The sequence below is a fragment of the Tachyglossus aculeatus genome, chromosome X1, assembly GCF_015852505.1.
Source record: "Tachyglossus aculeatus isolate mTacAcu1 chromosome X1, mTacAcu1.pri, whole genome shotgun sequence".
In the NCBI taxonomy this organism is placed as follows: Eukaryota; Metazoa; Chordata; class Mammalia; order Monotremata; family Tachyglossidae; genus Tachyglossus; species Tachyglossus aculeatus.
Window position 1 is genome coordinate 49,020,413 of NC_052101.1, and position 27,357 is coordinate 49,047,769.

The 27,357-nt window shown below is 49.8% G+C and overlaps 1 protein-coding gene and 1 non-coding gene across 2 annotated transcripts; both read right to left on the reverse strand.

Annotated features, from left to right (window-relative positions):
• Window positions 1-3,036: 3,036 nt before the first annotated feature.
• On the reverse strand, window positions 3,037-16,850 carry CDKN2AIPNL (CDKN2A interacting protein N-terminal like). Its single transcript, XM_038740699.1, has 3 exons — window positions 16,546-16,850; window positions 11,152-11,251; window positions 3,037-3,536 (listed from the first exon to the last, which is right to left on the reverse strand). Exons 1-3 carry the CDS (start codon window positions 16,848-16,850, stop codon window positions 3,525-3,527), a joined length of 417 nt encoding a protein of 138 aa, XP_038596627.1. The 3' UTR covers window positions 3,037-3,524.
• Window positions 16,851-25,937: 9,087 nt separating this feature from the next.
• LOC119920483 lies at window positions 25,938-26,075 on the reverse strand. Its single transcript, XR_005448225.1, has one exon. It is a non-coding gene; the product is annotated as a small nucleolar RNA SNORA7 (small nucleolar RNA).
• Between the last annotated feature and the right edge of the window lie 1,282 nt (window positions 26,076-27,357).

A 27,357-nucleotide genomic window follows, 5' to 3' on the forward strand; every position in this document is an offset into this window, starting at 1 on the left:
ACAGGCTTCGCTAAAACCCAACCGGAGGCAGAATTTACAAGATGCGCGGTAGAACCTTCTCGGCCGACGGCCCGAGACTGCAGTGGGCGTCCGTCCCCCTGCCCGGCTGCAGGGCCAGCCCAGGGGCCGCGCCGAAGGCCAATCGGGCATGACCAGCTTACCTGCCTGACATTTATGCCGTTTCTGCCTCCGCTCAGGTGAGAGCGATTCAGCATTGTCCTGACATTTGCGGTGGATTAGCCACGCGCATGCAGGATGGGTGGCAATTTCCACCACGGGCATCTTTAATTGTTTAAATGCCACGGGGGCGGGCGGGCCAAGATCGGCTCGGCTTGCCCGGCAGAGATTCTGTGGCACCTCTGGGGCCTACTTGGGGTCCACACCGCTTCGGCGGGGCCAGGCGGGGCGGTGGAACCTGGACCGAGGGCAGGAGGTCATTTTCAAGGGATGCTGATGGAGCCCCTTCCCGGAGAGGCTGTTAGCGCAGCCCCCCGTTCCCCTTTCCCCGAGGGCTCGGAGCATGTTTTTCCTTCCCTCCCGCCGACCCCCGGCCCAGAAAGCCTCATGGGCCAAAGGAGCCGTTCCTGAGATGGGCCCTGGTGGAACCTGATGACCGCAAAGAGAGGGTAAACGGCGCTCGCTGCAAAAATCCCGCTGAGCAACTCTTCCAGGCAGGCTCTCAGTCCTGCAGCGGCACGGCTCCGGGGCTTGGTCGGGCTCCTGAAAGGAAGACTCCATCCTGAGGAAATCTGGGCAAGTGTTCCAAGGAAAGTAGGCTATGGGGGAGGAGGAAGAAGGGAAGCTAGAGGAAAGCAGAGCAAGGGGAGGAGGAATTAATTCACTGTGGTATTTGGTAAGCACCGGCTATGTGTCGAGCGCTGAACTAAGCACTGGGGTAGATACAAGATAATTAGAAGCACGGCTTAACAGAAAGAGTACGGGCCTAGGAGTCAGAGGGCCTGGGTTCTAATCCTGGCTCCAACACGTATCATCTCCTGTGTGATCTTGGGCAAGTCGCTTCACTTTCTCTGTGCCTCAATTCCCTCATCTGCAAAATGGGGATTCAATACCCGTTCTCCCTCCTACTTACACTGTGAAGTCCATGTAGGACTTGAGTATCTCGAATTTATCCCAGGGCTTAGTACAGTGCTTGCCATATAGTAAGCACTTAACAACGTTATTAGGCCCCACGTGGGGCTCCCAGTCTAAGTGGGAAGGGAGAACAGGTATTAATCCCCATTTTGAAGAAGAAAGAACTGAGGCACAGAGAAGTGAAATGACTTGCTCAAGGTCACCCAGCAGTTCTGGATTAGAACACAGATCCTTAGACTCCCAGGCCTGTGTTCTTTCCACTATACCACGCTGCCTAATGGAAAAGAAAGGAAAGGGGGAAGGAGGGAAAGGAAGAAAGGGCAAAGGAGAGGAGAGGGAAGGTGGGGGGAAGGAGAAGATACTAAGGATGGGGAAAAAAAGGAGGGTAAGGATGAAAAAAAGAGGGGAAAAGGAAAATGGTGGGGAGTGGAAGGGGAAGGAGGGGAAAAACAGAAGAGGATAGGACATGTGAATTCTAAGGAAGCATGGTTGGCTGGAGAAGTGGGCAAAAAGTAATTTAATCCAGGCTAAGGTCTCAGTGGTACACAATGTGGGGAGGGGGAAATTAGTGGGGAACACAAACTAGGTGGGGGGGAGGAATACCAGATGTATCCAAATATGATGGGGGACGATAGGAGTCCACAGGTCAACCCCTGTGGCAGCGCTTTTAAACATCCTGCCCCACCACAGCAGCCCTGTAGTCCCTGACCCAGCTGATGGCACAACTCCCTAAGCTGAAGGCCCCTGGACTAAACCAACCCCTCCATTGGATGTTGGCTTCTGGAACCAGTTTTGTTAGCCAGACTGGGTGAGAGGGGGACGAGAGTTGCTGGGCGTCCCGGCTCACACAACTCTCAGGAGTCTGGGGGAGATCGAGTCACGGAGGGTGGGAGAGGGTGAGACCCTGGGGAGCATGGTGGGAGGACAGGAGGATCTGAGCAATGGAGGCAGGATGTAGGAGAGCTGTTCTGAGCTCCTTCCATCAACCCTGGGATTGTCCCACTGTTGTACAAACCTACCTGAGGATCCTGGGAGTCCAGCAGGTCGGAATCACAAAGGGGAGAGCCCGGCTCAAATTCCCGGAAGACTCGGTGCGGTGCCGGGCTCACGGAGCAGAGGGGTCAGGAGGGCCGAGGAGAGCCACGAGCGGGATCGAGGACCAGCAAGCGAGACTCCCAAAGAAACGCCCAAGGCACCGAGGAAACATCGCCCCGGGGAGAGGAAGGGCTGGGAGGGGACCTGGATGTTCTCAACCGCTCCCGTGGCCAGAAAAGGAGGGTAGGGTGTCTGGCAAGCCTGCATCCCACCGCCAGTCCAAGGGTTCTGAGAAGAACAGGGGCTATGGACCTTGGCTCTGACCCAGGGATGGCGTGGCTGATGGTGGTTGCCCTCTATCTAAGCATGGCAGGAGGGAGTGGCAGGGCGCCGGAGGTGAGGCCTTCTACTGTGAGAAGGTTCCTGGGTATCTGAGCTGGCTGGCCAGTTCCATGGGAGGACAAGAGGGGCAAAGAAGTAGAGCAGATCTGCCCCAGCATTTTTGGGCGGGGCCCCCGCCCCTCAACACGAGGACCGGTGGCCCTGCACGCCGGAACCCACAGTGCATCGCACCCAGCAGGTGCTCGGCCAATACCTTTACGGTTCCATCGTCCTCCTGGGTAGTGTGGTCCCCGTTTGCACTCCCAGCCGCCTTTGATGCCACTCAACGCTCGGTCACTCCTGACAGGGGACGCCAGACGTGTTCCCGTGTAAGAGCGTTTACCTGCTTCGGCCCCCTGAAATCAAGGAAGACCCCTCTCCCCGCCCAAATGGAACGGTTCAAGCTTGTCCGGCGTCTCTATGCCTTTGGGTTAAAGGCACCTCTCAGGCCCCTGCGGCCCAAGAATTCTACAGTTTAACCCAGTTCTCGGCACAAGAAACCCGTTTGTGACCGGCAGAGGCTGCACGTTTTGTTTTCTTAGTTTATTAACAATGCAAGAATATGAAAGGAAAAAAAAAACTGGGAGCTGTTGTTTCCACAGGAAAATAAGTTGTCCTATGACACCGTTGCATAAAAGTATAAAAACTGGAATAGCCAGTTATATGACTGAAACATTTTAAAAACAAATCATCTAAGTCATTTTTGAAAATGGAAAACGACATGAAAACTGAAAATAAAAAAGGGGAGAGAGTTTCTTTCGGTGACAATGTGTACCTTTGACTTCGTCATCGGCAAGCAAAACAGTCTTACTTGCTTTTCAAAGTGACACCCCCCCACAAGACTGGCAATTTTTAAAACAACAACCCTGAATGATTTCATTTAATTCCCATCTCCCTTCGTGAGCGAGTTCTCTGGAGCCCTTGTAAGTGGTGGCGTGGCTAGTATCACATCCATCCGACCTTCCACTTTCAAGTACTCGGTGCTCGGATACAAATGTGACGCGGCGTCTTTTGCGCTAGCGTTGGTGCTGCAAAGATAATTAGGAAGACAAATCAAAATGACTCTCTACATCCCAAAGCTGAAATGATCCAGTCTCACTTTTCTGTCCAGAGATTCAGAAGCCTAAAATCTTACTCCAGAAAGTCTGGCAGAATGCTGGCCAAAGTCCCCGTGGTGGCTAATGCTGACCTTTCCTGCCTTGACACCCGGGCCTACATTAGACTACAACTTTAGGCAGCAAACGGAAACACTTTTAAACGTCACCTTTTTCTTTGTTGTTTTGGGACAAACTAGTCTAAAAAGCAGAAACACCACAAACCTTTAATTGGCCTAAAGGATAAAGCACAGGCCCAGGAGTCAGAAGGACCTGGGTTCTAATCCAGGCTCCACCACTTGTCTGCTGTGTGACTTTCATTTATTCATTCGATCGTATTGAGTGCTTACCTGTGTGCAGAACACTGTACTAAGCACTTGGGAGAGTACAAAACAAGAATAAACAGACACACTCCCTGCCCACAATGAGCTTAAGTCTGGAGTGGGGGAGACAGACATTAATATAAATAAATATGTACAAAATATTAATATGTACAAAAGTGCTGTGGGTCTGGGAGGGGCGAAGGACAGAGAGAACACGTCAGGGTGACGCAGAAGAGAGTGACTTTCAAGTTAAGTGACTTTGGGCAAGTCACTTAACTTCTCTGTGCCTCAGTTACCTCATCTGTAAAATGGGGATTAAGACTGTGAGCTCCACACGGGACAGGGACTGATTACCTTGTATCTACCCCAGGGCTTAGAACGGTGCCTTGCACGTAGTAAGTACTTAGCAAATACTAGAAAAGAAACCCAGCAAAATAAAACACCATATTAAGTGATTGGAGGTTCTATCTTTTCAACACTGAAACTGTAAACGCAAGCCAGCAAATGGTAAAGATGGTAACAGCACCAATAACGTACCAGGGTCCCCTCCACTGGCTTCAAGTCAATCTGAACCAATCTTTGGACAGTGACTCCACGGAGTGCTAGGGGATCGATGTGGCTGCCACCATGTATTCGCGAAGATTTCTGAGTGGCTCGATGGTGCGAACGAATGATTTGGGTAGTTTTTTTTGAAGTGGTACTCGTTAGGCATTTACTATGTACAGGCACTATACTAAGTGCTGGGGTAGTTACAAATTTAGGTTGGACACTCTTAATCCTCATTTTGCAGATGAGGCAACAGAGGCAAAGGGAAGCTAAGTGACTTGCCCAAGGTCACACAGCAGGCAGGTGGCAGGGCCGGCATTAGAACCCAGGTCCCGACTCCCAGGCCATTCTGCTCACAGCAAGTGCTCAATAAATATGCCCGACAGACTTCTGTGCGGCCTTTGTGGCTCCCTTTCTGCTTGTCGCGATTGTGAATATCAGCAGGGTGGGGCCGAAGAGAACATAGTCCAGGGCGGGAAACCCTGGGGGATGGGGCCGTAATGCGCCCACTTTCTTAACCGCTACCCTGCTACTTTTGGGACCCCGTCACGTGGGGGTCTAATGCCATCTGCCCTCTGCCCTCCACAGGATCGCGAGGTGAAGGGGTTATCACAGAGTCCTAAAATGGCCACCATCCGGGTCACCTCCCCGTCCACCTTTCCTTTACAGTTATGTTGCTTGCCGGTGAGTCCCGCTCATTCCTCCTGCATACCTCTTTCTCTTCTTCTTTCAAGTTTTCAGGAAAATAAAGCATAGAGACATTGACAGTTTCTTCCTTCAGGCCAATGAAGTATTTTTCTCCTCCTCTTTCGGCTGCTCTTCCTGTCTAATCGCGACACTACCTTGTAAATATTCACTGACAGCTGCTGAAATAACTCTCTTCTAACATGGCCCTGGCCACACTCCCAGCCCCACAGCACTTATGTGTATATCTGTGCTCTGCACATAGTAAGCGCTCAATAAATACGATTGATGATCTGTGATTTTATTTATATTGATATGTCTATTTATACCGATGTTTGTCTCCCCCCCATCTAGACTGTGAGCTCGCTGTGGGCAGGGATGGTCACTCTTTATTGTTTCCCAAGCACTTAGTACATTGCTCTGCACACAGTAAGCGCTTAATACGACAATGATGAATGAATGAATCAGAGAATTTGGGGCCCAGCCCATTAAGGGGTGAATGGGCCAAGAACAAGAGCTCACACAACGTGTCTTGGAATGGGGGTTCTGGTAATTACGATTGTTTGTGGGACCTGCTTCGTTTGTCATTTCAGTTTCCTTTGCTTCCCTCTCCCACTGGAAGAGCCATAACCCCTACAGTCTGACAAACCCTCCGGGTCTCAAGCTGGGGACGGGATGGATTGATCTGCTCAGAGCGGGGGAGAAAAGGCAGGCTAGATGGGCCCACACAATTCCACATCCAGAAACAGTGAGGCATCGGGGACAGAGCCTGGACTTAGAGGTCAGGGAACCTGGGTTTCAACACTCAGCTCCACCCCCTGCCTGCTCTGTGACCTTGGGCGAGTGTCTTATCTTCCCTATGCCTCAGTTTCCTCATCTGTAAAATGGGGTTCAAACACCTGGGTCTCCTTGGACTGTTAGCCATATGTGGGACAGGGGCTGTGTCTGATCTACTTACCCTGTACTTACCCCAGTGCTTGGTACACACACAGTCAGTGCTTAATAAGTACTCCAATTAATTTTTAATATCGTTAAGCACTTACTATGTGCCAGGCATTGTACCAAGTGCTGGGATGGATACAAGCTAATCAGGTTGAACTCATTCCTTGTCCCGTCTGGGACTCTCAGTCTTAATCCCCATTTAACAGATGAGGGAACTGAGGCCCAGAGAAGTGAAATGACTTGGCCAAGGTCACACGGCAGACAAGTGGTGGAGCCAGGATTGGGACCTAAGTTCTTCTGACTCTACTAGGCCACGCTACTTCTCTTTTATTACTCTTGTTATCCACTCCACAAGGATGGGTGGTGTGGTGTGTGTGAGAGAGAAAAAGAGAGAGAGAAAGAATTTGAATTTACATAAACCCTTTGGGGGAAAATCCCAAGTCCTTCCCACTGTCTCATCTGGCGATCCCGAGGCAGTCATTTAGTCTGCCTCTGCTAGGCTAGCTTCATTTTATTTCGAAGAATCCATTTAGGGAGGAAAAGCCACAGATATTCTCAGCAGGATTGCGCCAAATCGGTCTCTTCTGTCCCCGGACAAGTACAGCTTCCTGATATTTGCGGCTGCCGTCTCCGCCTCTCCGGGCCACATGACAAGAGCAGATGAGAGGCAACGCCGTACACACAAACACACACAACACGCGGCGTGGCCCCATGGAAAGTGCACAAGCCTGGGAGTCGGAGGAACTGGGTCCTTCTCCCAGCTCTGCCGCTTATCTGCTGGGTGACCTTGAGCAAGTCACGTCACTTCTCTGTGCCTCGATTTCTTCAATGATAAAATGGGAATTCAGCATCTGTTCTGCCTGTTACTTAGACTGTGAGCCCCATGTGGGACAGACTGTGTCAAACCTGATTGATCTGTGTCTACCCCAGAGCTTAGAACTGTGCTTGACACATAGTAAGTGTTTAAAAACACAATGAAAAAATGTTTTTTTAAGAAAAGAACGTGTTGTAAAGTACCTGGCTCCCATCAACCCTCTTCTACTGGTCCTTCCTGTATTTTCTTCCACGGGAAAGGGCACACCCAAAGCCTCTTTGCCGCACAAAAGGTAACCTGTTCTCGGAATGTGCCCGTCTGGGGCAGGTTCTGACAACTGGCGAGACATCATGTTCCCTCCCGCTTCGGTATCTCATTTTCCAGGACTGGCTGCGTTTAGGTTGAAGTCGCATCGAGGGTCTAAAATTAAACTTGGCTACTTTGAAAGCGGGAGTTTTCTTTGAAGGAAGTTGACACAAGCATGGAACAAGCTTATTCCGGAGATCCCAAAATTAGCAGGCCTCAGATCGCAAATAGTTCAGGGCTGTTTAGGGTCGAGGTGGCATTGATTTTTTTTTTTTTTTAAAGTCACAGTGAATCTAAACTTCTTAAAAGGCATGCTCTCATTGGGACCACACTATATTCACCAGCTGTTGGGTAGGGACTGTCTCTATATGTTGCCAACTTGTACTTCCCAAGCGCTTAGTACAGTGCTCTGCACACAGTAAGCGCTCAATAAATACGATTGATGATGACGATGAGTAAATTCTCAAGAGTGCTGTAATAATGATGATAAACAAGTGATTTGCCCGGGGTCCCACAGTGGATAAGTGGCGGAGCTGGGATTAGAACCCAGGTCCTTCTGACTCCCCCCCAGCACTTAGAACAGTGCTTTGCACATAGTAAGCACTTAATAAATGCAATCATTATTATTATTCTGACTCTCAGGCCTGAACTCTATTCATTAATCCTGTATATATGTATATATGTTTGTACATATTTTTTTACTCTATTTATTTATTTATTTTATTTGTACATATCTATTCTATTTATTTTATTTTGTCAGTATGTTTGGTTTTGTTCTCTGTCTCTCCCTTTTAGACTGTGAGCCCATTGTTGGGTAGGGACTGTCTCAATATGTTGCCAATTTGTACTTCCCAAGCGCTTAGTACAGTGCTGTGCACATAGTAAGCGCTCAATAAATACGATTGATGATGATGATAAACAATGGTATTTGTTAAGCGCTTAATATGTACAAAGTACAGTTCTAAGTGCTGGAGTGGATACAAGACCATCAGGTTGGGCACAGTCCCTGCCCAACATGGGGCTCACCTTCTGAGGTGGGAGGGAAAGCTGGTATCTTAACCCCATTTTACAGATGAGGAAACTGAGGCACAGGGAAATTAAGTGACTTACCCAGGCAAGTGGCAGAGCTGGGGCTAGAACCCAGGCCTCTGTACTCCCAGCCCCATGTTCTTCCCACTAGTTTCACAGTACTCTTAAAAGGGAGAGAAAAATAGTGGCGCCCACGAGGGAGAAGGCTTCGGAGAGGCGGCGTGATATCACAGAACGGCTCATAGACGCCCTTAATTTACACCAGGTGCTTGACAATCATTGCCCTTGGGAAAACCTGGCTCCTAAGTGTGATGCAAAACCTTGATCGGCCCATGGAGACTGGGAAAACTTCCTCCACCAGGCCAGGTTCCCTGCTAATAGTGGCTAGAGCACTATCCAACCCGATGTGTCCAACTGAAGCAGCGTGGCTCAGTGGAAAGAGCCCGGGCTTTGGAGTCAGAGGTTGTGGGTTCAAATCCCAGCTCCGCCACTTGTCAGCTGGGTGACTTTGGGCAAGTCACTTCACTTCTCTGGGCCTCAGTTCGCTCATCTGTAAAATGGGGATTAAGACTGTGAGCCCCCAGTGGGACAACCCGATCACCTTGTAACCTCCCCAGCGCTTAGAACAGTGCTTTGCACACAGTAAGCGCTTAACAAATTCCATCATTATTATAGAGAAGCAGCGTGGCACAGTGGAAAGAGTACAGGCTTTGGAGTCAGAGGTCATGGGTTCGAATCCGGGCTCCACCACGTCTGCTGTGTGACCTTGGTCAAGTCACTTAACTTCTCTGAGCCTCAGTTACCTCATCTGTAAAAATGGGGATTAAGACTGTGAGCCCCACGTGGGACAACCTGATCACTTTGTATCCCCCCAAGCGCTTAGAACAGTGTTTTGCACATAGTAAGCGCTTAACAAATGCCAACATTATCATTATCATTATTTGCTTGTGCCCACCCCAGTGCTTAGTACAGTGCCAGGTACACAGTAAGCACTTAACAAATATCATAATAATAATAATTATTATTATTCGCCACCTTGTGACTGGTGGATTTTTTAGACCCCCACCCCAAACACTGGGCTGATGGATGTTCTGGAAATTCCATCTCTTTCCAAAAGCCCCTGGGCAAGGCTCTGTCTCCTTTCCCCAGCCAGTGGAGAACAGCCTCACTAGGCAAGGCTACACCCCCCTGAGAAGACCCAAGCCGGGCTGGAGTTTGAAACCACCTGGGTTGCCCATGGCCCGGGCCAGGGGGACTGGTAACCATTTCTACCCCAAGAGTCCCTTTGACCCGGGATGGCGGCTTTCCTCTGCTGTGCCCCGCAGTTCAGGGAGTTCAGGAAGGCGGGTTTTAATCCCATCTCTGCCCTGATCTGCTGGGTGGCCTTCAGCAAGTCACTCACCCTCTCTGGGGCTCAGTTCCTTCAACTGTTAAATGGATATAAATAGCTGCTCTCCCTCCCTCCGAGGCTGTGAGTCCATGTGGGACAGGGGCTGGGCCCAACCTGACCGTCTTCTATCTAGCCAGGACGTCAGACACATCCCACTGCTGGTGTAATGGGGACGCTCAAACAGTTGCCTTGTACTCGACTCATATACGCTTAGTCAATTGTACACTCAATTATTTATTTTGGCTACCTGCAGAGAATGTATTACTTGCTTGTTTTGTACTTCCGAAGCGCTTGGAAACTGTTAAGCGCCTACTATGAGCCAAGCGCAGTAGTAAGCACCGGGACAGTAAAGCGGCATGGCCTAGTGAAGAAGGCCTGGGTTCTAATCCCGGCTCTGCCACTTATCTGCTGCGTGAGCCTGGGCAAGTCGCTTCACTTCTCTGGGCCTCAATTCCCTGATCTGTCAAATGGGGATGAAGATTTTGAGGCCCAGATGGGACAGGGACTTGGTCCAACCTGTTTATCTTGTATCTACTTAGTACTGTGCCTGGCACATAGTAAATGCTTAACAAATACCACTTACAAAAAAAAAGATAGATACAAAATAATTAGGCCAGACACGGTCCCTGTCCCACACGGGGCTCCCGGTCTTAAGGGGAGAAACCGACTCCATAATTCTGGTTTCACACCCCCTCCCACTCACTGTGAGGCCGGCAGCTGGGCCCGGCGAGGTCAGAGTTTGTTGCTACTATTCGGCCCACGTGGCTGGACTGAGTCCTGAGGGGTCGTAAAACATCTGCAATCACATCTGCAAACTCCAAAATTACTCTGGCCAGACGATCCCTACAAGTCACTGCAAAGAAGCAGTGTGGCTCAGTGGAAAGAGCACGGGCTACGGAGTCAGAGGTCATGGGTTCAAATCCCGGCTCCGCCAACTGCCAGCTGTGTGACTTTGGGCAAGTCACTTCACTTCTCTGTGCCTCAGTTACCTCATCTGTAAAATGGGGATTAAGGCTGTGAGCCCCCCGTGGGACAACCTGATCACCTTGTAACCTCCCCAGCGCTTAGAACGGTGCTTTGCACATAGTAAGCGCTTAATAAATGCCATTAAAAAAAAGGGGACACACTAAGATGATCTATTATTTACGGACATCCCGGCAACATTTACTCGCTAGATAAATTCAGGGGCTCAGAGCTGCAGTGTGGCAAATGCTAGAGGTCGCGGTTGCTTGTGACGATCAACAGTGCGGAATTTATTGCCCTGCTACAGTGTTTCTGTGATGGAGCTCTGAAGGCTTACATTACTGAACAAAGAATTAAAAAAAAACAAAAACCAGAAAAAGGGAGAGCGCTTGCTACCGCTGCTGGGTAGCAAAAGCGCAATCCAACACGAAACCCGGGGTCTCCTTTTCTAACCGTACCATGTGCAAAAGGAACTCTAAACAGCACTTCACACCCTGACGGTGAAAGCCAACACCATTAATCAAACTGAGCTCCCATATACGCTCCACTTACCTTCTGCATTAATTCGTCTCTGGTCGTAAAGTGGGGCAAGTCTTCCACTTCAATCCCCTCGGCCATTTCTATCACCTTGTCTAAGAGGTCTCTGCTGTAGCTGCGTGATAAAAAGTCAGGTAAAAGCCTGGAAAGAAGAATGACTGAGAGCAGAGCACTAAATAATAATGATGGTATTTGTTAAGGACTATGTGCCAAGCACTGTTCCAAGCACTGGACCGTATCCCCGGACTATCACGATACTACTGGGGAAACCCACCAGCAGAAGCACGAGGCCCTTTGGGTTACGGAATGGCTCCTCTCTGACCGTGGGCTGCCCAAGGAGGGAGGTAGAGGAGGGGCCTCGAACCCGACACTTCAGGATCGGTCAATGGGGAGGCCCGGAGAATGACGCTGAAAGCATCTTTCTTCCCAAGGGACTACAACAAGCAGCACGGCGTAGCGGATAGAGCCCAGGCCTGGAGTCGGAAGGTCATGGGTTGAAATTCCAGCCCCGCCACTTGTCTGCTGTGTGACCTTGGCCAAGTCACTTCACTTCTCTGGGCCTCAGTTACCTCATCCGTCAAACAGGGAATGAGACTGTGAGCCCCACGTGGGATAGGGCCTGTGTCTGACCCAATCTGCTTGTATACACCCCAGTGCTTAGTACAGTGCCTGACACACACTTAGCACTTAAAATACCACAATTATTATTATTATTACTATGAAACGAGGTGGGCTTTTCGGCATGAGGCAGGGTGGTTTCATGGAAAACTGTCCCAGAAAATCTGGCATTCTATCCCTGGCCCAAGGTGAACAAGGAGTGGTCTCTGCCTCACGTGAAGGATGGAAGAGGCAACTCGCCTTGTGGCAGAGTGCTGTAAACTCTTTGGGAGAAGTATAACAGAGGTGGTAAACACAATCCTGGCCCTCAAGAAGCCTCCAATCTAGGGCTGCTTCTCACGGTCCTTTGCCTCCTCAACTTCTGGCCACTGGGCTCTTCCCTTCCCACCAATTTGCAAACGGGATGCTTTTCCTCCCTGCCTCTCCCCGTGAGTAGATGATTTGGGGCTAGGAGGCTGGGGGGGTCTGCCAGGTGGAGTTAAGCGCAGCCCAGGGAATCCCGCATCAGTCAGGGAGTGGCACAGACTAGGGGGTAGAGCCCGGGCCTCGGAGCCTAAAGGACCTGGGTTCTAATCCCGGCTCCATCACTTGTCTGCTGTGTGACCTTGGGCAAGTTCCCTCGCTTCTCTGGGCCTCAGTTCCCTCGTCTGTCAAATGGGGATTAAGGCGGCGAGCCCCCATGTGGGACAGGGATCGTGCCCAACCTGATCAGCTCGTATCTACCGCGGCGCTTAGTATAGGGCCTGCCACAAATGCTTGCCAAGTACCGTTAAAGACAAAAACAAAACAGGGCTGAGGGCAGGTGCAAAGGCCAGGACTCTGAACGATATCCTTGGGACTCGGGGCTGCCCGATGAGGACTCATTCAGCCACCATCAGTGGGTAACTTTCAAAACCATGAGTGGTGCTGTCAGTTCTTCAGAGGCTCAACTGCTTTCCGGAGCACCTAAACTCCGCCTCGTAGCATCTACACGGGAGGAGGCTATGATACCAAATTCCCATTTTAGAGCTGAGAAAACTGAAGGACACAGAAGCCAATATCTGGGAAGAAACTGATGGCAAAAATCAACCAACTTGCCTCTCCTAGGAACAGGGAGGGGTTTTAATTGGGTAGAGAAGACTGTGTTTTGCTACTCCACAAAAAAAGGCTGCTCTATTTGACCAGTTAATCCAATCGAGGCTGTCAGGTTTGGGTTTCAAGAGTGGCTCAGGCCAGAGCTTCTGTTTCGTTTGGGCCTTTTCCAAATACGAGAAACCATTTTTGCTCTTTGAGCAATTCCCAGAGACGAACCATTGCTCTGCTTCTCTGGGCTTTCACTTGGAGTGGTGGGGAAAACAACCTGCCCACACCATTCACACCAACAATCCAAAAAAAACTTGGGCGGCGGGGGAGGCCGCCTGACCTAGTGGGGGAAGCATCATCATCAATCGTATTCATTGAGCGCTTACTGTGTGCAGAGCACTGTACTAAGCGCTTGGGAAGTCCAAGTTGGCAACATATAGAGACAGTCCCTACCCAACAGTGGGCTCACAGTCTAAAAGGGGGAGACAGAGAACAAAACCAAACATACTAACAAAATAAGCAGGGGACTGGGAGCCAGGAGACAACAAGTTCCGACTCCAATTCTGATCCTGGCCTGCTGTGTGACCTTGAGCAAGTCACTTAAGCTCTCTGGGCTTCAGTTTCCTCATCTGTAAAACGGGGAGAAAATAAAAATCATGATTGCTACTAATACAGCGGCTTCCCGCTCCATCCCAGTTGTTAACATCCCAATGTTCCCCATCCCTCAAGCTCAACTTTGGTGTTATCGATTATTCCTTCCGCTCTTTCGAGCCCCGCATCAGCCTCCCCACCTCTCCTCTCTCCACTCCACAGTTCACTCTGCTGCCGGGAACACCCACCTCCTCAGAAAACTCCAGGGTTACCCATCCGCTTCTGTACCACATGGAAACTCCTGACCGTCGGGTTTAAGGCGCTTAATCAGCTTGCCCCATCCTACCTTTCATTCAATAGCATTTATTGAGCGCTTACGGTGTGCAGAGCACCGTACTAAGTGCTTGGGAAGTACAAGTTACCTCATCCATCTACTACAGCTCAGTCAGCGCACTCTGCTCCTCTGTCATCAACCTACTTCCATCTCCTCTATCCCACCACCGACCTCTTGCCCCCCGGTCTCCCTCGGGCCTGGAACTCCCTCCTGCTTCACACCCACCAGTCCACAACTCTCCCCACCTTCAAAACCCTCCTAAAATCACAGCTCCTCCAAGACGCCTTCCCAAACTTAAGACCTTTATTTCCTGTCGGCCCTCTCCTCCCTTAAATACTTTGATATCCAACCCAGTCCCTTAAGACTTACGCAGATCTTATTATCCCCCGCTATTTCCCCTATCCATAACCTATTTTACTGTCTGCCTCCACCTAAAGACTGTAAGCTTCTCCTGGGCCAGGAGTCCTTCTACCAGCTCTGCTGTAGTGTACTCTCCCAAGCACTTAGTACAGTGCTCAGCATACAGTAAGAGTTCAGTAAATACGATCGAATGGATAAATACCATCGATTGATTGGAAGGAAGAAGAGGGAGCGTGCAGTAGTTGGGGCTGCAAACTCCCTCCATCTCCCTTCCCACCCCCAAAGGAAGGGGCAGGAGGAGGGCGTGCGAATGGTTAGAGCCCGGACTGGTTTAATACTAATGACGGTATTTGTTCGGCGCCTACTATGTGCCAAGCACTGTTCTAAGAGCTGGGGTAGATACAAGGTAATGAGGTTGTCTCACCTGGGGCTCACGGTCTCATTTCCCATTTTGCAGATTAAGTGAAGCACAGAGAAGTTAAGTGAGTTGCCCCAAGTCACACAGCTGAGAAGTGGAGGAACCGGGATTAGAACCCACGCCCTTTCCACTTAAACCAAGCTGCATCTCTTGCTCCAAGAGAATCTAATCTCAGAGTTTAATGATAATGACGGTATTTTTAAGGGCTTACTATGTACCAAGGACTGTTGTGTGTAGAACGTAATCAGGATGCCCCACGCGGGGCTCACGGTCTTAATCGCCATTGTACAGATGGGGGTACTGAGGCACAGAGAAGTAATAATGACGGTATTTGTTAAGCGCTTACTAGGTGCCGAGCACTGTTCAAAACGCCGAGGTAGATATATGGTAATCAGGTTGCGCTACGTGAGGCTCTCAGTCTTCATCCCCGTTTTACTGAGGCCCAGAAAAGTTAAATCAATCAATCATATTTATTGAGCATTTACTGTGTGCAGAGCACTGTACTAAGCGCTTGGGAAGTACAAGTTGGCAACATATAGAGACAGTCCCTACCCAACAATGGGCTCACAGTCTAAAATAATCATGATGGTATTTGTTAAGCCCTTACTATGTGCCAAGCACTGTTCTAACCGCTGAGGTAGATACAAGGTCATAAGGTTGTCCCACGTGGGGCTCCCAGTCTTCATCCCCATTGTGCAGATGAGGTAACTGAGGCCCAGAGAATGAAATAATAATGATGGCATTTGTTAAGCACTTACTATGTGCCGAGCACTGTTCTAAGCGCTGGGGTAGATACAAGGTCATCAGGTTGTCCCACGTGGGGCTCCCAGTCGTCATCCCCATTGTACAGATGAGGGAACTGAGGCCCAGGGAATGAAATAATAATGATGGTATTAAGCGCTTACTATGTGCCGAGCACTGTTCTAAAGCGCTGGGGTAGATACAAGGTCATCAGGCTGTCCCACGTGGGGCTCCCAGTCTTCATCCCCATTGTACAGATGAGGGAACTGAGGCCCAGAGAACGAAATAATCATGATGGCATTTGTTAAGCGCTTACTATGTGCCGAGCACTGTTCTAGGCGCTGAGGTAGATACAAGGTGATCAGGTTGTCCCACGTAGGGCTCCCGGTCTTCATCCCCATTGTACAGATGAGGGAACTGAGGCCCAGAGAATGAAATAATCATGATGGTATTTGTTAAGCCTTTACTATGTGCCAAGCACTGAAGTGCTGAGGTAGATACAAGGACATCAAGTTGTCCCACGTGGGGCTCCCAGTCTTCACCCCCATTGTACAGATGAGGTAACTGAGGCCCAGGGAATGAAATAATAATGATGGCATTTGTTAAGTGCTTACTATGTGCCGAGCACTGTTCTAAGCGCTGGGGTAGATACAAGGTGATCAGGTTGTCCCACGGGGGGCTCCCAGTCGTCATCCCCATTGTACAGATGAGGGAACTGAGGCCCAGGGAATGAAATAATAATGATGGTATTAAGCGCTTACTATGTGCCGAGCACTGTTCTAGGCGCTGAGGTAGATACAAGGTGATCAGTTGTCCCACGTGGGGCTCCCGGTCTTCATCCCCATTGTACAGATGAGGGAACTGAGGCCCAGAGAATGAAATAATCATGATGGTATTTGCTAAGCGCTGAGGTAGATACAAGGTGATCAGGTTGTCCCACGTGGGGCTCCCGGTCTTCACCCCCATTGCACAGATGAGGGAACTGAGGCCCAGAGAATGAAATAATCATGATGGTATTTGCTAAGCGCTGAGGTAGATACAAGGTGATCAGGTTGTCCCACGTGGGGCTCCCAGTCTTCACCCCCATTGTACGGATGAGGGAACCGAGGCCCAGAGAAGTGAAGTGACTCGCCCAAAGTCACCCGGCTGACAAGTGGGCGGGGGGGGGGGGATTCGGACCCACGACCTCCGACTCCCCAGCCCGGGCTCTCGCCCCCGAGGCGCGCAATGTAATCAGAGGCTGACGGGGGGCAAATGTGAAAGGTCAGAGGTCAGGGGTCAGCACCTGCAGCCCAGGAAGAGATGGTTGGCCCAGACCATGGACAGGGCGAGCAGCTGGTCGAGGGGGCGGCGGGGGCGGCGGGGGCGGCGTTGGCGGCGGCGCTGGCGGCGGTCGGCCCCGGCCCCGGCCCCGGCCCCGCTCCCGCCCGGGGGGTCCCGGTAGTCGTCCAGGTGGCGCAGGATGAACTCCATGCGGGCCTTCCAGTGCTTCTCACTCTCCGAGGAGGCGCGGAACTGCTCGGCGAACTCGGCCACCTGCCGGCTCTCCTTCACCAGCTCCGCCACCGCCGCCGCCTCAGCCCCGACCATGGCGCCCGCCCGCCCCTCCGCTCCCCCCGGGCCCGCCCGCCCGCCGCCTTCCCGGCGCGCACCGCGCCGCGCCCACCCCGCCGCTAGAGCGCCCGCCGCAGCCTCGCCTCTACTGCTCTGGAGGACGCCCCTGCTGGACCGCGGGGGCCGGCCTCTCGTTCGTTCGGCCGTGCGCGCATGCGCGCTCTCGGCCGTCAGTTCGGTCGTCGCCATCATCGTCAATCCTATTTATTGAGCGCTTACTATCAATCAATCAATCAATCAATCGTATTTATTGAGCGCTTACTGTGTTTAGAGCACTGTACTAAGCGCTTGGGAAGTACAAATTGGCAACACATAGAGACAGTCCCTACCCAACAGTGGGCTCACAGTCTAAGAGGGGGAGACAGAGAACAGAACCAAACATACCAACAAAATAAAATAAATAGGATAGAAACGGGGGGAGAGAAAAGGGGAGACAGAGAGGAAGAGAGAGAAAGGCCCCAATCAATCAATCAATCAATCAATCGTATTTATTGAGCGCTTACTATGTGCAGAGCACTGTACTAAGCGCTTGGGAAGTACAAGCTGGCAACATCTAGAGACAGTCCCTACCCAACAGCGGGCTCACAGTCTAAAAGGGGGAGACAGAGAACAAAACCAAACATACTACCAAAATAAAATAAATAGAATAGATATGTACAAGTAAAATAAATAGATAAGTAGAGTAGTTATTAAGCGCCTGCCCTTCATTCATAATAATAATAATGATGGCATTTATTCATCATCATCATCAATCGTATTTATTGAGCGCTTACCGTGTGCAGAGCACTGTACTAAGCGCTTGGGAAGTACAAATGTCCCCCTTTTAACAATAATAATAATAATGACATTTGTTAAGCGCTTACTATATGCAGAGCACTGTTCTAAGCGCTGGGGGGGATACAAGGTGATCGAGTTGTCCCACGTGGGGCTCACAGTCTTAATCCATTTTACAGATGAGGGAACTGAGGCTCAGAGAAGTTAAGTGACTTGCCCAAGGCCACACAGCAGACGTGGTGGAGCGGTATTCGAACCCATGACCTCTGACTCCAAAGCCCGTGCTCTTTCCACTGAGCCATGCTCCTTTTAGACTGTGAGCCCACTGTTGGGTAGGGACTGTCTCTATGTGTTGCCAATTTGTACTTCCCAAGCGCTTAGTACAGTGCTCTGCACATAGTAAGCGCTCAATAAATACGATTGATGATGATGATAATGATACAAATTGGCAACATATAGAGACGGTCCCTACCCAACAGTGGGCTCACAGTCTAAAAGGGGGCCCTTACTATGTGCAAAGCACTGTTCTAAGCGCTGGGGGAGATACAAGGTGATCAGATTGTCCCACGGGGGGCTCACAGTCTTCATCCCCATTTTACAGATGAGGGAACTGAGGCCCAGAGAAGTTAAGTGACTTGCCCAAAGTCACACGGCTGACAAGTGGCGGAGCCGGAATTTGAACCCGTGACCTCTGACTCCAAAGCCCGGGCTCTTCCAATTGAGCCACGCTGCTTCTCCATCCATCCATCCATCCATTCATTCAATCACATTTATTGAGCACTGTACTGAGTGCTTACTGTGTGCAGAGCACTGTACTAAGCGCTTGGAAAGTACAGGTTTTCCCTGCCCACATTCAATCGTATTTATTGAGCGCTTACCCTCATTCATCCATTGTATTTATTTTTTTATTGTATTTATTGAGCGCTTACTGTGTGCTAAGCGCTTGGGAAGTACAAGGTGGCAACATATAGAGACAGTCCCTACCCAACAGTGGGCTCACAGCCTAGAAGGGGGAGACAGAGAACAAAACCAAACATACTAACAAAATTAAATAGAATAGGTATGTATTTATTGAGCACTTACTGTGTACAGGGCACTGGACTAAGCTCCTGGGAAGTACAAGTTGACATCTAGAGACGGTCCCTGCCCAACGAGGGGCTCGCAATCAATCAATCAATCAATCAATCGTATTTATTGAGCGCTTACTGTGTGCAGAGCATTGTACTAAGTGCTTGGGAAGTACAAGTTGGCAACATAATAGAGACGGTCCCTACCCAACAGTGGGCTCACAGTCTAGAAGGGGGAGACAGAGATCAAAGCCAAACATACTAACAAAATAAAATAAATAGAATAGATATGTATTTATTGAGCGCTTACTGTGTACAGGGCACTGGACTAAGCTCCTGGGAAGTACAAGTCGACGACATCTAGAGACGGGCCCTACCCAACAAGGGGCTCACCATCAATCAATCAATCGTATTTATTGAGCGCTTACTGTGTGCAGAGCACTGTACTAAGCGCTTGGGAAGTACAAGTTGGCAATGTATAGAGACGGTCCCTACCCAACAGTGGGCTCACAGTCTAGAAGGGGGAGACAGAGAACAAAACCAAACATACTAACAAAATAAAACAAATAGAATAGATATGTACAAGGAAAATAATCAAGAAGGGGGAGACAGACAACAAAACAAAACATGGAGAAGGGTTGTCAATGCCATCAGAGTAGATAAATAGAATTATAGCTATATACACATCATTAATAAAATAAATAGAGTAATACATATGTACAAATATACACAAGTGCTGTGGGGAGGGATGGGGGTAGGGCAGGGGGGGGGCGGGAGAGACAGACGTCAAAACAAATCAATAAAATGACAGATAGGTCCATAAGTGCTGTGGAGCTGGGAAGAGCGGGAAGAGCAAAGAGAGCGAGTCAGGGTGACGAAGGGAGTGGGAGAGGAGGAAAAGCGGGTCGTAGTCTGGGAAGGCCTCTTGGAGGAGATGTGCCTTCAGTAAGGCTTTGAAGGAGGGGGAGTAATTAGTAACAATTGAAAATGGCATCTATTGATGGCTTACCGGGTGCAGAACACTGCACTGAGCGCTTGGGAGAGTGCAATAGAGTTGGTAGGCACCACTCAGTCAATCTATAGTATTTATTGAGTGCTTACTAGGTGCGGAGCACTGTACTAAGCATTTGGGAAAGTACGATGCAATAGAATTAGCGAACTCATTCCCTGCCCGTACTGAGACCCCTGTCCTCCTGGAATTTACAATCTCCTGGGGGGAGGACAGGTCCCAAACTCCCTCACAGCCTGGCCCCTGGGCCGCCCTCACCCTCAATCAGTTTATCAATCAATCTATAATCAGTGGTATTTATTGAGTGCTTACTAGGTGCGGAGCACTGTACTAAGCATTTGGGAAAGTACGATGCAATAGAATTAGCAAACTCGTTCCCTGCCCGTACTGAGACCCCTGTCTTCCTGGAATTTACGATCTACTGGGGGGAGGACAGGTCCCAAACTCCCTCACAGCCTGGCCCCTGGGCCGCCCTCACCCTCAGTCAGTTTATCGATCAATCTACAATCAGAGGTATTTATGGAGCCCTTACTATGTGCAGAGCACTGCACTAAGCACTTGGGAGAGTACACCAGGTAGCAGACAAGTTCCTTGCCCCCAGAGAGTCCATTCTACCTCTCCTTTCCCGCGGTCCCTCCTCACAGCCCCTGTATCCCTACTACTGATGGTGATGGCGTCGGCCCTGCCCCTTCACCCTACCTCCCCCTCTTCTCCTCCTTCTCCTCTGACCCTCCTCCCTGCTCTTCTCTTTCCCTCCCCTTCCTCCCACGAGGGGAGAAGTAGAGTGGTATCGAAGAAAACCTTCCCAGACTCTGTGTTGTGTTCGAGTGGGTATGTCAGGGACAACTTTATTACTACTGGGGCGTCTTCCAGCACTAGTAGGGGGCTGGCCTTGACTGGGAAACTCTGCCCGTCACCTGCCTCTCCCTACTAATGCTAGAAGATGAGCTAGTAGTAATAAACTTGTCTCTGACATACCCGGCAAATGAAGGATCCTGACCCTTGTGGTTCCACAGTGGCCTAGTGGATAGAGCAAGAGCCTAGGAATCAGAAGGACCTGAGTTCTAGACCCCGTCCTGCCACTTATCTGCTGTGTGAACTTGAGAAAGTTACTTTACTTCCCTGGTCCTCAGTTACCTCATCTGTAAAATAGGGATGAAGACTGTGAGCCACACGTGGGACATGGACTAGGTCCAAACTGATTACCTTTTAACTACCCCAGCATTTAGAACAGCGCCTAGCACATAGTAAGTGCTTAACAAATACCATTAAAAAAGGGAGATGCCCACCTCCCTGCGTCTCCCTTCCTCAGTTACCCCTTCTTGTGGGCACAGGTGACTGCGCTCCCCTGGCTATTTTAAGTTCAGAACTTCCAGGGAGAGCTTTGGACTTTGGAGGATGTAAATGGACCCTGAAAAATCTAAAGTGGGCATTGAGCCCAATGACCCATCAAAATCAGGTTGCCCAGTCACAATAATAATAATAATGCTGGCATTTGTTAAGTGCTTACTATGTGCCAAGCACCGTTCTAAGCGCTGGGGTAGATACAAGGTCATCAAGTTGTCCCACGTGGGGCTCACAGTCTTCATCCCCATTTAAAGATGAGGTAACTGAGGCACAGAGAAATTAAGTGATTTGCCCAAGGTCACAGAGCTGACAAGTGGCAGAGCTGAGATTAGAACCCACGACCTCTGACTCCCAAGCCCGGGCTCTTTCCACTAAGCCACGCTGCTTAATCTTGATGCTGGCTCAGTTGAGATGCTGGGAAAGTTTGTTGACATTTGTCTCATTAACGTCATGGATGACTGTGCACGGGAACGTAGGCTGCCAGGTGCGTGCTTTGTGTTTGCCTACGAAACTGATATTTATCGAAATATCCAGCAAAGGCTGAAAACCACTTGGAAGGTCTCCAAGTTTTCATTTTCCCTAGAGAGAAAAATAGGATAATGACTTGATATTTCCACATACGTTTAGAGTAGAGGGTTTAAGGTATCTCAGTCACCATCTGAGGACAGGAAAGCAGCTGCCAAACAAAACCTCGGTCACACAGGGGAAAAAAGAACTATGGAAGACCAGATGACATGAGAATTTAGCCCAGAGTAGATCGGAGCTCACCAAGTTGGAATTGGCTCAAGACCTCTACTGTTCACATTCCCGCGCTTGGGAAAATGTCGTGGGAATCTTAAATGAGCACATGTCATCAGAATGCTGATTTAATGGTTTAGTAAAGGGCTGCACCCTCTCCAGGTGGCACCTCCAACAGGCCCAAGTCCAAACTCGATCATGACTCAGTTCTGACTCCAAAGGAAAAAAATAGAAAAAAAAATAATAGAAAAAAATGTTATTTATTGAGCGTCCGCTGCACTGTACCTGGGAACGGAACTACCAAACACATTCCCCACCCTAAGGAGGTTACACTCTAACAGGGGAGGGGATAATAACAATATTAATAAAAATGGTATTCGTTAAGTGCTTACTGCGTGTCTAGCACTGTTCTAAGCGTTGGAGTAGATACAAGTCAATCAGGTTGGACACAGCCCCCATCCCTCATGGGGCTCACTAAGTAGGAGATGGACATAAAATATTTAAAACTAGTGGAATCAGAAATAACCCAGGCGCTCCAACAATAACGATAAAAACTGGCGTTTATTAAGCGCTGACTTTGTGCTGAGCACAGTAGTAGTTACGATATTCATTCATTCATTCAATCAATCAATCATATTTATTGAGCGCTTACTGGGTGCAGAACACTGTACTAAGCGTTTGGAAAGTACATAAGCAGGTCTGTCCCAGCTGCTGTCCCACTATGGGCCTCAAAGTCTGAGGGGACAGGAGAACATGTATCAAATGCCTATTTTTACAAAAGGGAGCACTGAGGCACAGAGAAATTCATTGCCCAAGGGAGAACTCAGGCCGGGCCACAGCGGTGCCCCAGAACGCCCAGGCTCAGCCACTTGAGGCCAGAGTTAGCGTCTTCAGTAGGGAGCAAAATCCCCAGAGCCGCTCCTGAGGTGGCTCCCTCAGTCTCCATCGTGATCTATTTTTATACAGCTCTTCATCCTTAGCAGGTCTTGTCCATTAATTGCTTACTGGTCACTGTCACACCTGTTTTCCCAAAGAGATCGTCCACCATCTTTGGTGGGAGGGCCAAGCCACAGCCTCTGTGCCTGCAGTCCGTGGGAAGGGGTCCTACTTGGCTTTGGGAGCTTTTGCCCCCCGCGGTTATCCGTTCTGTATTTAATCCTTGCTCCATTGTGATTTTTTTCTCTCGCTTTGGAGAGGAGTACAGTCCAGCCCAGCTCTGCTCTTCCTGCTCCTGTATTCAGTCAGGTTCTTGCTTGGCCTTGGGATCTCAGGGCCCAGTGATTGTCTATTCTATCCCAGGACTTAGGGCTACTGACTCGCCCTGATTCACATTGGCCCCCTGAGCATAAACAGCTTCCCCAGAATCATCTGCTTCGCTCGGTACCTTCCCTTTCAGTAATAATAATGATAATAGCATTTGTCAGGCACTAAACTAAGTACTGGGGTGGATACAAGCAAATCAGGTTGGACACAGTCCCCGTCCCATATGGGGCTCACCGTCTCAATCCCCATTTTATAGATGAGGTAACCGAGACCCAGAGAAGCGAAGCGACTTGCCCAAGGTCACATAATCAGGATGGGCATAATAGCTAGTAACGGTGATTTTTAAGCATTATGTACCAAGCATTGCCACGTGCCAAGTATGTCCGAGATCCACAGGGGCTTCCGAACTAAGGGCTAGAGAGAGCAGGGGTCTTATCCCCATTTCGCTTGTTGTGAGCACTGAAAGTGTCTACCAATTCGGTTGTATTGTACTCTCAAGCGCTTCGTACAGTGCTCTGCACACGGTAAGTGCTCAATAAATGCCACTGATGATTTTATAGATGAGGAAACCGGGGCCCTGCCAGGTTGTCACTTGTCCTGGGCCACACAGCAGGGTTGAGATCAAAACCTGGGTCTCCCGGCTCCCAGCCCCTTGCTCTTTCCACTAGGCCACGCTGCCTCCCGAGGGACGAGTACAGCTCTTTATGCTCAGTAGGGGTTCAATAAATACTTTGGATCCATTGATTGAGGCTCTGATTGTTGTCTTACATGGTGGTAAAGGGCCAGGAAAGTTGCTTATTTCAGAGGGATGAGAGCGGAGCTCACGAGGAGCCGGACACCGCCACCACCAGAGGTCATTGATGATGACGATGATGATGATGACAATAATGACGGTTGACGATGGGTTGTCCGTGGATACCACCGGAGTGGCACCGAAACTGTCCTTTCTGGGTGAGAATAGTTTCCAGTGTGGCCTGAAACCTGTCTTGTGAACGACCCAGAGACAGGCTAGAGGGCCCTTGGCCATGCGATGCTGGGCCCAGTCATGGTGACCACAGCCGTTACCCTTTCTCAACTCTCCCCTCCGTCATCAGCACCACAGCTAAGGGTGGCTGGCCCTGAGCGTGACGTATAGTCACCCTTCATGAGGAGAAGCAACATGGCGAACTGGATAGAGCAGGAGCCTGGGAGTCAGAAGGTCATGGGTTCTAATTCCTGCTCTGCTGTGTGATCTTGGGCAAGTCACTTCACTTCTCTGTGCCTCAGTTACCTCATCTGTAAAATGGGGAGTGAGCCCGTGAGCCCCACATGGGACAGGGACTGTGTCCAACCTGATTTGTTTCAGCGCTTTGAACAGTGCTTGGCACATAGTAAGCGCTTAACAAATACCATCATTATTATTATCATCAATGGGATTTGCAGAGTGCTTTCGGTGTGCTCAGAGCTTGGGAGAATACAAAATAACGGAGTCAGTAGATGTATTCCCTGCCTGCACTGAGCTTACCTTCTAGAGAGGGAGACAGACAGTAATAACAGCAAATAATTTATATTATATAGTAACAGTCATAATGGTGGTAACTGTTAAGTGCTTACTATGTGTCCCCAGGCCAGTGGGAGCCCGGACGGCCGAAGGGGGAGCAGCCGCCGCAGCCACCTCCGCCGGACCCGCAGTCGTCTTCGCCGCCGCCACCGCCAGGCCCGTGACTAAGGATGAAGAAGAATGGAAAGGAATTGAGCAGAAAGAAATCAATTACAGCTCAGAGTTCAGGCCATGCAGATAAGCCCAGCCCGCACCCTCCGCTCCTCTGCTGCTAACCTCCTCACTGTGCCTCGTTCTCTCCTGTCCCGCCGTCGACCCCCGGCCCACATCCTACCTCAGGCCTGGAATTCCCTCCTTCCACGCATCTGCCAAATTATCTTTCTTCCCCTATTCAAAGCCCTACTGAGAGCTCACCTCCTCCAAGAGGCCTTCCCAGGCTGAGCCCCCTTTTTCCTCTCCTCCTCTTGCTCCTCCTCTCCCCATCGACCCCCCCACCCTATCCCCTTCCCCTCCCCACAGCACTTGTATATATTTGTACATATTTATTACTCTATTTTATCTGTACATGTTTATTACTCTATTTTATTAATGATGTATATATAGCTATAATTATATTTATTCTGATGGTATTGACCAGTCTACTTGTTTTGTTTTGTTGTCTGTCTTCCCCTTCTAGACTGTGAGCCCGCTATTGGGTAGGGACCGTCTCTATATGATCAAACTTGTACTTCCCAAGCGCTTAGTACAGTGCTCTGCACACAGTAAGTGCTCAATAAATATGATTGAATTGAATGAATGAATTTGTACATATTTATTACTCTATTTTATTTGTACATATTTATTACTCTATTTTATTAATGATGCATATATAGCTATAATTCTATTTATTCTGATGGTATTGACCCCTGTCCACTTGTTTTGTTTCGTGGTCTGCCTACCCCTTCTAGACTGTGAGCCCATTGTTGGGTAGGGACCATCTATATGTTGCTGATTTGTACTTCCCAAGCGCTTAGTACGGTGATCTGCACACAGCAAGTGCGCAATCAATACGATTGAACGAATGAATGTGTCAAATACTGTGCTGAGCCCCAAGCTTTTGTCTTGTGTTATGCCGTCGAGTCATCTCCGACCCGTAGCGACACCGCAGACACATCTCTCCCAGAACACCCCGCTCTCCATCTGCAATCGTTCTGGTAGTGGATCCAGAGAGTTTTCTTGGTAAAAATACGGAAGCGATTTACCATTGCCGCCTTCCGCGCAGTAACCTCGAGTCTCCGCCCTCGACTCTCTCCCGTCCCGCTGCTGCCCAGCACGGGTGAGTTTTGACTTGTAGCAGATTGCCTTCCACTCTCTAGCCACTGGCCAAGCTAAGAACGGAATGGACAGGCCTCTGCTTGACTCTCCCTCCCGTAGCCGAGACTGGTAGAGGACTGGGAACTCTCCAGGTGAGACCCTGAGAGGGGAAGCCCCAAGCTAGATACAAGGTAATCAGGTTGGACACAGTCCCTTTCCCACCCTGCCTCGAAGCTGCTCAGAGATCTCAACCGTAAGCTCGTCGCGGGCAGGGAACTTGTCTACCCACTCTGTCAGAATGTCCTCTTCCAAGCGCTTAGCCCAGTGCTCATCACCCAGGAAGCGCTCAGCAAAGACCATCGACGATGATTAATGAGGAGATCTGGGAGGCGGTTGTGAACAACAGACTGCCGGAGCCGTTCCGTCTCCTTTTGACAGGAGCTCAGCCCCGGTTAGGGTCTTGGAAGCAAGAGAGCCCCAAGGAGCCACACGGTAGTTTCCGCCGTCACTTGTACTCTTCAATCACCTGAGATTTGGGGGGCTGAAATGCCTGTTGATGTCTGCTCTATTTGTTCCTGTCAGATGGCAAGCTCCTCCAGGACAAGAACCGTGTCTTTCTCATTTCAGGTCAATTATTATTTATTATTACGGTATTTGTTAAATGCTTACTATGTGCCAGGCACTGTACTAAGCGCTGGATGGCCACAGCGTCTGCCGGCACAAAGGGGAAGTAGCGTGGCCTAGTGGAAAAAGCATGGTCTGGGGAATCCGAGGACCTGGGTTTTAATCCCTGCTCCGCCACTGTGTCTGCTGTGTGGCCTTGGGAAAGTCACTTCACTTCTCTGGGCCTCAGTTACCTCATCTGTAAAATGAGGATTAAGACCATGAACCCCTAGTGGGGCAGGGACTGTATCCAACCCGATTACCTTGTATCCACCCCAGCACTTAGTACAGTGACTAGCACATGGTAAGTGTTTAACAAATACAATAATAATAATAATTATTATTATTATTTCACGCAAGACTGGTCCTCCACAATGAGAAACATTCTGCCGATTAAGGGTCTGCTCATCAGTTGATGCTCCCTGCATTCCCTGACATCAGCCAGGTGCAGAAGCATGAGATAATTCCACCCCTCCAGATCCTGGCAGCACCCTGCTGCTATTCCCCAGACTCCAACATGGAAGGCCCTTCCAAAGCCAGGACTCAATGACGGATGTCGCATCACTTCGACTTTCCCTTCCGAGAGTCCCGTGAGCGCCCAACTGAATGGGAAGTTTTCCCCTCTCCTTTCACCACAGAGCAGTGGCCTTGGACTCTCAGTCACGATCATTTCATCAGTCACAGCCGTTCCAGGAGAGAGGAGAATGATGTGCGTGCCTACACCAGTTGTCTGCTGTGACTTGCCCAAGGTCACACAGCAGACACTTGGTGGAGCCTGTACTAGAACCC

What these genes read in the sequence shown, in the direction of transcription:
- CDKN2AIPNL (XM_038740699.1), bottom strand. Translation starts at nt 16,850, where the DNA reads ATGGTCGGGGCTGAGGCGGCGGCGGTGGCGGAGCTGGTGAAGGAGAGC. An exon ending in CATCTCTTCCTGGGCTGCAG is followed by an intron (nt 11,252 to 16,545) that starts GTGCTGACCCCT and finishes TTTATCACGCAG; the next exon opens with CTACAGCAGAGACCTCTTAG.